Raw genomic sequence first — 9,929 nt, forward strand, 5'->3', positions numbered from 1 at the left:
TACAATGTGATTGCTTTCAAATTGTTAAATCAAAGAAAAATGTCTACTTGCAAAGTCTAAAAAATTTCTGGAAGTGCTTCTCAAATTTTCGCTGATGTCACGTAAGCTTTGTCAGGGGAGTACTTTGTTTTTATTTTGCTGTGTACTGCAACTTTTTGCAACATGATTTAAAGTGAACAAGAAGCTCTCACAAGTGTAACCCATTAAGTGTCAGCTGAGAGAACTCTTGTGTTGTCTCAGACTGTTCAAACGAAAATTAAACTGTTTATTTATCCATGTTACTTACAGCCGACAAAGAGAGCATGGCTCGTTCTGATGACTACGGTAGAGATCTGTCCTCAGTGCAAACACTACTGACCAAACAGGAGACTTTTGATGCTGGACTGCATGCTTTTGAGAAGGAAGGTATTCAACAGATCACCACATTGAAAGAACAGCTAGTTGCCTCCAATCATGCACAGACACCAGCTATTCAACAACGCCATGATGCTCTCATGTCTCGGTAAGTAACCAACAAATTTAACAAAGAGAGTTTAGAAGGAATCATTACAGTTAAATCCCAGTCTTTGAAAAATAAGTCAAATTACAGTAATCATATTACAATCCATAACACCAAAGTAAAGTGTTTTCTGTATGTACCACAATCATTTATAGCATCCATATCAAGTATAAAAGTATACTGTTTCATTTGCTAATACAACCCATGACACCAAAGTAAAGCATTTTCTGTATGTACCACAATTGTTTATAGCATCCATATCAAGTGTAAAAGTTTACTGTTTCATTGCTAATACAATCCATAACACCAAGTAAAGTGTTTTCTGTATGTACCACAATTGTTTATAGCATCCATATCAAGTGTAGAAGTTTACTGTTCATTTGCTAATTGACCACATTAGAAAGGCCACATGCTAGGCTTGTAAATAAACCAATTGAAAGCGTGTGCTTTTACTCTTTATATGAATGCTATAAACAAGTGTATCACATAGAGAAAGTGCTTTAGTTCAGTGTTACTGGTATGTACTTCAATCCACATATTGGAATTCCATTAGAAAGAGCTCTTTTTTCAGTTAGAAATGAATGCCTCCATTTCTTACCTTTCCACAGATGGGAGAAATTGTTGGCTGACTCTAGGAACCGCAAGGAACGTTTGTTGCGTGCCCAGGAACAGTATCGTCAAGTTGAAGAACTATTCTTGACATTTGCCAAGAAGGCATCTGCTTTCAACAGCTGGTTTGAAAATGCTGAAGAAGATTTGACAGATCCTGTCCGCTGTAACTCAGTTGAAGAGATCAAGGTAATGAACAGTTAGTCTCACAGTTGATGGAAAGATTTATATAGAGGTGGAATTTAGGTATGATGCACGGAAAATTAGAAATCAAATCAAAGACCATCTGACAACAAAATGAAACATCATTTAAATAAGTAAGGGTAATGGTTTATTTGCAACTTAAAATCAAAGACCAACCTTCAAGAGAATGGGTGACATGGAATTTCAAGTATTTGCTAGTCATAAAAGTACTTTAATTATTGGAAATGATATTGCAGACATTTCTGTTTTAATGGTATAGTTCTAAAAAAAAAAGAATATTCTGAAAGAGTCGTGTGAAATTGAAAGAAATGAGACAACAGGGAACTGTCACCCAAACTTTCCATGAACTACAAGAGTTTTCATATTTCTGAAAGTAGTCATGTATACACACTGTTCCCATTAAACTAACACTCACATGTATGACTTTGTTGTAAAATTTGTAAAGGCACCACTGTTTTCAACCAAATCTGGCCACTAACGTTCACTCCTATATCTTTTGTTGTAACAGGCTCTGCGTGAAGCCCACAATGCATTCACAGCTTCTCTAAGCAGTGCCCAAGCCGACCTGAAACAGTTAGGATCCTTGGACAAACAGATCAAGAGCTACAACGTGACCTCTAACCCCTACACCTGGTTCACCATGGAAGCTCTGGAAGACACCTGGCGTAATCTACAGAAGATCATCATGGAACGAGAAGTAGAGTTGAACAAGGAGATGCGCCGACAAGAAGAGAATGATAAACTCAGAATTGAGTTTGCTAAACATGCCAATACTTTCCACCAATGGTTGCAGGAAACAAGGTAAGAGAACTGACTAAAACTGAGTTGGATATATACCCCATCCAGATTTGTGAAGTGAAGGGTAATATTCCAAATCCTAGAAAGGGCTATGCTGACAACAAAGATCAAACCATTGTGAAAAAATTACAGAAAAATGCTTGAAAGCCATCTGGTTAACTTTGGCTTGGTTCTGATTGGTTATTAAACAGATGTTACATTCGGTAGATGGTGACCAATCAGTGTTGCTTTAAATGATTGATAAATTGATAATTGTTGGATGCAATATTATATTTACTGATCTCCCTAACTGTCCTCTTTTCTTTATTCATAAATGTTGGTGGATTAGGGGAATACAGTGAAATTAAATGTGTATCATTTCTAGTGTTGATTCTGCGATATTTGTCCAAACATGTGCTTTTCGCAATTCAGCTTAGTGTACGTTGATTGCTAGAAACCACACTTTGGTTTTACTTGAAGCGGGTACCTCTAGCTGTGTATTTGTCCAACGACTTTCATATTACCCTGCATTAACTCTCTAAAACTTCTGAATATACTGTATATATATATCTTCACTGTATATTCTTTTTCTTATTTTCCTGCTCATTTCTGGTACATCTGTGTTCATCTCTGCTGTGGCTGATCCTGTCCTGTTCTGTCTTTTCCTGTCTTACTTTTATCTCAACATTGAAGGGACTATGTTGTCATGGGCCATGGGTTATTATTTCTAAGTTTTTTCTTATCATAATTATTTTCATTTCTGAGTTCAACTGACCCACTAACTTTTGCAATATATTTTGGTATTTTGTTTCTTTCTCATGTCACATTCTAATTTCTGACAGCAGAACTGTGATAATAGACACATGCTATTTTTGCGTTTGCATGCATGTCGCTTGTCTTCCCTTGTGACATTTTGTTGTCCATCATTTTGAGTTCCACCTGCCCACACGCTTGCAGAGCTGTACTTGTAGCTATGTAGCTTTCCGTCCAAACCTCTCCAAAATGCAAGCCGCATGAGACAAACTGAGTGTGCAGTGTTATTGAAACATCCATGCAGGCGTGGCCTTGTACAGTACACCAGTATGGACTTGGTTGTCAAAATGACTACCTACCGCTATGCCCACTGCAGTGAGTGTTCTTACTGTTGAGTACACTAACCATACACATACAATTGACATGCCAGCTGACTTTGTAACTATTTGTGATTTCACAGATCCCAATTGGTTGAGGAATCTGGTACCCTGGAGACCCAGTTAGAAGTCATGAAGGTAAGCTTGAGGGTTTGAAAGTACACAGGTTTATTTGACTGCAGTAATAAATGTGACAACATGGATACATTCAGTAAATTCTGATAGTAAGCCATTTTAAGCAGCCTCTACAATCAGATTGTCATTATCACATTGAATGCATGTTGATGTCTAAAGTGACCAAAAGTCAATGTCAGATTTGTATATTATAGTAATTTCTCCCAAGCTTTATATCAAGTGTAGTGTCATAGTGGAATAGAAATTGATACTTGACTCCATTTTATATAGTAGTAATAGTGAAGTTACCTTATTGGTAAATCTAGTTTTTGAAGCGACTACGTAGCTTTCATTTGTACAGTGTCATACTTACAGCTAACATTTTTCCAATGACTTTACACGTTATGTGTAGTCAGATACACAGTTGATGTATTATGAGTTGTACAAATACATATAGATACTATGCTTTCTGCATAATGTTCATTGTTGACTAGGTTCATAACTATTCTTGCTGTTGTCTTTACAGCGTAAGTTAGGTGAAATCCGTGCTCATCGTAGCGATCTGAAGAAGATTGAAGACCTAGGTGCTGCGATGGAAGAACATCTTATTCTGGACAATCGGTAAGCAGACACAAGTTCAGTGTTATACAAAGTCTACACACATGAAGATAGAAACCTTGGAAACATTTCCAGGTTGAACTCTATATCAAAAAGGAAATATCTAAGCGTAATTAAAATTATGTCAACAATAAGTCAGTTTGACATGTCACGGACACAGAGAAATTTCTTGTGATGCACCTAAATTTGGTATTTCCCTATCCCTTGCTACGTGATGTCAAGTGTGTCCTCTTAGCCTATTTAATGTGCCACTTTCGTACAGCAATTTCTTGTTACTGACGTACCAAATTTGGCGTTCCCTATTCCTTACTATGTGGTGACTCACAAAAATACACAGTTGTATCAAAACCAAACAAAAATGTTGTTTGTTTATTTGAAGGCAAACTGGTGAGCACGGTTTATATGTTAGTTTCTGCTAAGTTCTTCACAGTATTTGTAATTATGTTTTGCTGACAATATAAGTTGTATCCTTAAATACATGTAACACTAACACTGCATTTGAAAGAGAGTGTGTAAGAGTCTGCTTTGATCATATCTAATGATGGATGTATTTGTTTTCAGTTATACTGAACACAGTACAGTTGGTCTGGCACAGCAGTGGGACCAACTGGATCAGCTGGGTATGCGTATGCAGCATAACTTGGAACAACAGATCCAGGCCCGTAATACCACCGGTGTCAGTGAAGAGGCACTCAAGGAGTTCAGTATGATGTTCAAGTAAGTCTAACATGTCTTCTTAAATCAACGCTGACAGGTTCAAACAAAGTGATTATAATTGTATCCAGCTATTGAGTATTGCAGCTGCTTGCTGCATGATGCTTGAGAAGTATGGAATATATGAATATTTAGAATTGAAGATCATATCTATGTTATGGAAATTGTCTTTCTTAATCACCAAAATATGTTTAGACTTTGAGTGCAGATATTACTTAAAGAATTTTTGTATCATAATATTTTACTCAAAACAAAAAAAACACCAAAACCATCATATTTCAAGTGATCACTGAGTGATGGTTGAAGTCCTAAACTAAAATTTACTGATGTGAGATTTTTACCCCATGAATGACATAGTAATAACTAGATCTTAATGATGGTGTGTGCTTGTTTGTTTGTTTGTTTGGCTGTCGGTTTGATTGTTTGTTGATTGGTTGGTTGGTTGGTTCAATACTCATGGTTTGTGTGTTTGTTTTACATCATGCAGACATTTCGACAAGGACAAGAGCGGTAAGCTAGATCACCAAGAATTCAAGTCTTGTCTGCGTTCCTTGGGTTATGATCTTCCAGTGGTTGAAGAAGGACAAGAAGATCCTGAATTCCAGAACATCTTGGATATTGTAGATCCTAACCGGTGAGTTACCCATTTGTGTTGTCATGGAAATTTCTCAACCAGAAGTGTTTTACTCTAGGCTTTAAAGTCTCAGTAATGAAATATAAGGCGAAAGTAAATTAAGAGTTTAATTGGAATTGAATTGGAATACAGATACACACACAATAAAAATGTGTTTACTTCAAAGATGTCATCGGGATAATATATCTGGTGAGGTCCACAGAAATCGTTCGATCTAAACTAGTCAAGTCTGTGACCCTGACAAAATAAAGAGAGAAGATAAATGTACAAGTATATAACTGCGCAGTACATAGAAAAAGAAGAACGAAAAAGAAATGAACAGTAATAGTGATAAATAGACTAATTAATATACCGTAAACCTACATTTTTTCACTTCTAGAAAATTTTGCGATTGTACAGTTTTCAGCCAGTTCTCAAAGAATGATTTTTACTAGCTGCCAGACTGGTACTTTGTGTTCATGTAGAAGGCATTTTAGTCACTATCTATTTTTGTGTTTTTTATTTTCCAGCGAAATAAGCGAAAATAAGTCTTTAGCAAAAAATTTCATGTTTACAGTACTTCATATTCATATACATGTACTTAGATATTTTTATGAAAAAAATTGACACAGGAAGATTTGATATAAAGATTCTTAGGTTATCTTGAAAAAATGAAACATTTGTCATTACATCTTGTTCATTAATAAGTTATTTCTTTGTTGCCATGCAGGGATGGTTTTGTGTCTCTACAAGAATACATGGCATTCATGATAAGCCGTGAGACTGAGAACGTCCAATCCAGTGAAGAAATTGAAAATGCTTTCCGTGCTCTCACCTCCGAGGGAAAACCGTATGTCACCAAACAAGAATTATACTCCGTAAGTACACACACTTTGATAACGTTTCATTTCATGTGATTGCAGTCATTTCATTTGTCCAATGATAGTGCTGTTAGTAGACGTACGTGAACACATAGTTCATAGTCTAGATAGCTGGCAAAGAGTTATGTCTTGTTTGCTGACCCGATGTGCTTGGTCAATGGAGCAAAAGCTGGTCAGTTTTTTGAAAAAAATTGAGTTGAGTTTTGTTGAGCCTTATAAAATTTCACAAAAACACATGGTAACTGAATGATAACAAAATGGTTGGGGGGCTATGTCTCCAATGAAGGCTTGTATATCTAACAAAACAGGTCATTGTTAGAGAGATGCTCATTCTGTACACAATTGGTGAAGGAAAAGAACTAGGTGATCTTACAGAAATGAAAGTACTAAATTACATGCAATGAAATTTTTCAAAAGAATTTTTTTGTGCTATTTCTTTCTGTTTTACATTGCATATGTGAATGAACAACAATGTGCTCTTTTACTTATCAGAATGAAACTCACGATTCTGTGTTTTCTTTACCTACCTCTGTCTTCAGAACCTACCAAAAGAGCAAGCGGAATGGTGTATTCTACACATGAAACCATATCGAGACAGCAAAGGAAGGGAGGTACCTGGAGCCCTGGACTACCAAGACTTTACTACGTCCCTCTTCCAAAACTAGCAGCTTCATCATTCGCATCACACGTAGCATCAGATTTATTCATTTATTGGTAGCGTTATTTAGTAGCAGATCACTGTCATCATGTTAAGTTCAGTTAGATCACTGATATAATTGTATTTACTAGATGTTTTTAGATGACTACATTTGCCATTCAGCATGGGGAGGTATATACGTGTCAAAGTTTACAAGAAAGACTTCTTGCCGTCAAGCTTCAGAGGCCGAACTGATTAGTACCATTAATATGTGTGTGCATATTTTAGTACGTAAATATTACAAAATGAGATTGTTGTACTCAATGATATTATATTACAGTATGAATTCATCGTGCATGTTTTGTCAGTGAATTTATTAGTAGTTATGATAGAGTGATTTGTTTTCTACAGAGCCACACCAAAGTCAATATTTGTTTTACTATGAGAAAGAACGATGTGCTATGTGAATATTTCATACTGGTATGCTTTGAACTCGATACTCAATGAAATATTGTGCAGTGAGCTGATGCAAGGGGCAGCCTGTTAGACGCCCCTTATATACTCATTTACACATATTAGGAGCCCCTCACATCCATGGCGTGCCCTCGAGAATGTGCAGGTCCATTTACAAACTGTATGCTTCTGATAAGTAGCTATGTTTAAAATTTGCATGAGATTACCTCTCGGAGGGTAAGATTTTAAAACGTAATGTAGTCATCAAGAAATCCACAAAATGATTGTTCAGTTTTATTTCTTGGTACAGCAAAATCATATCATCTGACAAAGTACAACACCTGAACATTTTGGGGAATTCGTTGAGAATTACCTGTTTTGGTGAAATATGTTTTGACTTTGGTTTGGCCTTAAAGTTTAGAAATATTAAAGAATTGAACTGTTACAGCAAAGATAATGTAGTGTTAATTTTGTAGTCATAATGATATGAAATACAACGTAAGTAATAAACATTAAAAATAGTATTGGATAAGGGTCATGATATCTACAATATTGATGTACATGTATAGTAGTCATGTTCTAATAATTGCACAATTCTCACACAAACATCCCTATACACAGTGAAATGAACTCTTCCACAAGCATTGAAATATGTTGACCAAACCAAATTTACTCAATGGAGAGGGGTGTATGTTAAGAAACATACAATTTTCGTAGTTCAGCACACAAATCAGTTACAGTTACTTGGTGGCAAAAAAAAGTGATCTCAGATCTGTAAGAGGAATGACAATGTTTTAAGATTGAGACATAACATTTTGAATGTTAGTTGTTGGTTCACTCCCAACAAGGCACGATCTGAGTTGATGGATTCTATATGTTCTTCTCATTCATGCATATTGCAAGCAGTAATGTTGAGCCGTGGCACTTCGTGTAATCTAATAAAACATTGTAGTGGTGTTAACAAAGAAATTTGGTGTCATGATGTACTTCTTTTGTATGAGAGGATGAGTGTTAGTCTATTGCTGTCTGTGGCATCAAATCTCAAGATCTCTCTTTACGTCTAGCTCAATGAGATCCTGAGATGAAATTACAAATTCAACCAAAGCCACCCACAAAGTCATTAACATCATGTCTTTGGTAATGGCATAATTCTGCCCTATGATAAGTTGGTGTATGTGTGGGACAGTTGGGTAATGTCCAAATATGGCATATTTGTCCACTCATGATGATATTGATTCTAACGGAGGTTTACTCATTTGCATGAACAACTTGTGGTTCTTGATTTCTCATTGAGCTGGATAGGGTGAAGAGATTATTCAATACCACAGGTAGCATCTAGACTATGTGGAGTTAGCTCATGGCAGAAGACATTCAATCAATTTTCCTGAATAGTATTTCCTGATGTTTAGCATGATTGATCTGAAGGCCCAGTATTGCTGTACCCGAGTGCATGTTAGGGGAATTTCTTGCTTGCCTGTTGGATGGGTCATCCAGTTTCATTTCATTACAGACCTGGTCAACCATCTCATATACTCTTAGTACATGCAAATCCATTTCATAATGCAAAGATGATGTCTTACAAACGGTCAAAAAGCGATGTAGGTATAACGCCAGGGTGACACACCAACCCCTGAGGACACAAATACCATGGTTTGTGCACGTGTGAGTGGGAAATGAAATGTCTGTACACAAGAGATCTGAAGCCTGGCAATATAATGAGGTTTGTCGGCGATATGGATTTTTATGCCATCTGCAAAAGCATTAGTGTAGAAACAGTATGCAACTGGATGACAATGTACAGTATATATACGCAGTAAGAGGTATATGAAACTGCAGATAGCTCTAAGAAACCACACCTGCCAAAACTCACGGAGGGAAAACGCCAGTTTCTTCACAAGATATAATTAACACGTTATTAATATTATAACCTTTATTATTTAACACACTTTAAATAAAAAATACATAACAATATGTTTTTCAAAAACGTAAACTCACTAATACAGCTAAAATGATGTTGGTTTGGTATTTCACTCATGTGACATGATATTACACACACACTCAGACAACTTCTAATACAAAAGAAACGATGACATTGGTACTTTGCACAGTGGGGATGTAGAAGTAGTCAAGTTGAAATGTTGATTGTCTGGTACAAAATAAACCATTGCAGCCATTAAAATCATCAAGTCCATATGTAATGTTTTCGTTAGCAGCCTGTTTCTACTGCACTGTGAAAGAATAGTTATGTTATCAGTGTTCAATGTGATTGGGCAAAGGATCTGATGTTTGTTGTGTCAGTTATTGTTAGTCTAGAGTTGAAATATGTATATCTTTGTGTCAAAAACGTAATAGTGTCCCATGGGTGAAACACCAAGCCTACATCATTTTAGCTATAACAATGGTCAAAATGCTGAAACAAATTTTTCTCAAATAGCTACATCTACAAACTTGTAAAGAATAAACATAACATGAAATGGAAAAGTTTTCTCTCAATCTGATATTGCTCCATATTAATTTGGTCCAGCCTTGTCGACTTCTGTTGTATGGAGGTAATATTTCAAATTTAACTGGAAATAGCACCATCACTTCCAACATTTGACCTTCAGTGTTGTTACCTTGAAAATATTGAAAGAAAAAGTAGATTTAGTTCGTTTTGTATCCTGATTCCCACTTGTCTGTG

The 9,929-nt window shown here is 36.1% G+C and overlaps 1 protein-coding gene across 3 annotated transcripts in view; it reads left to right on the forward strand.

Annotated features, from left to right (window-relative positions):
- Nucleotides 1-8,218, forward strand: part of LOC144441407 (spectrin alpha chain, non-erythrocytic 1-like) — a 55,296-nt gene extending 47,078 nt beyond the window's left edge. For all 3 annotated transcript variants that reach the window (XM_078130975.1, XM_078130976.1, XM_078130977.1), the window contains 9 exons: nucleotides 289-502; nucleotides 1,108-1,297; nucleotides 1,821-2,113; nucleotides 3,303-3,357; nucleotides 3,860-3,954; nucleotides 4,513-4,668; nucleotides 5,153-5,299; nucleotides 6,009-6,156; nucleotides 6,699-8,218. In XM_078130975.1, the coding sequence (XP_077987101.1) occupies nucleotides 289-502; nucleotides 1,108-1,297; nucleotides 1,821-2,113; nucleotides 3,303-3,357; nucleotides 3,860-3,954; nucleotides 4,513-4,668; nucleotides 5,153-5,299; nucleotides 6,009-6,156; nucleotides 6,699-6,824 (1,424 nt within the window). In that variant the 3' untranslated portion in view covers nucleotides 6,825-8,218. The remainder of the gene's footprint in view (nucleotides 1-288; nucleotides 503-1,107; nucleotides 1,298-1,820; nucleotides 2,114-3,302; nucleotides 3,358-3,859; nucleotides 3,955-4,512; nucleotides 4,669-5,152; nucleotides 5,300-6,008; nucleotides 6,157-6,698) is intronic.
- The last annotated feature ends 1,711 nt before the right edge of the window (nucleotides 8,219-9,929 follow it).

The sequence above is a fragment of the Glandiceps talaboti genome, chromosome 10 (genome assembly GCF_964340395.1).
Source record: "Glandiceps talaboti chromosome 10, keGlaTala1.1, whole genome shotgun sequence".
NCBI classification, from domain to species: Eukaryota; Metazoa; Hemichordata; class Enteropneusta; family Spengelidae; genus Glandiceps; species Glandiceps talaboti.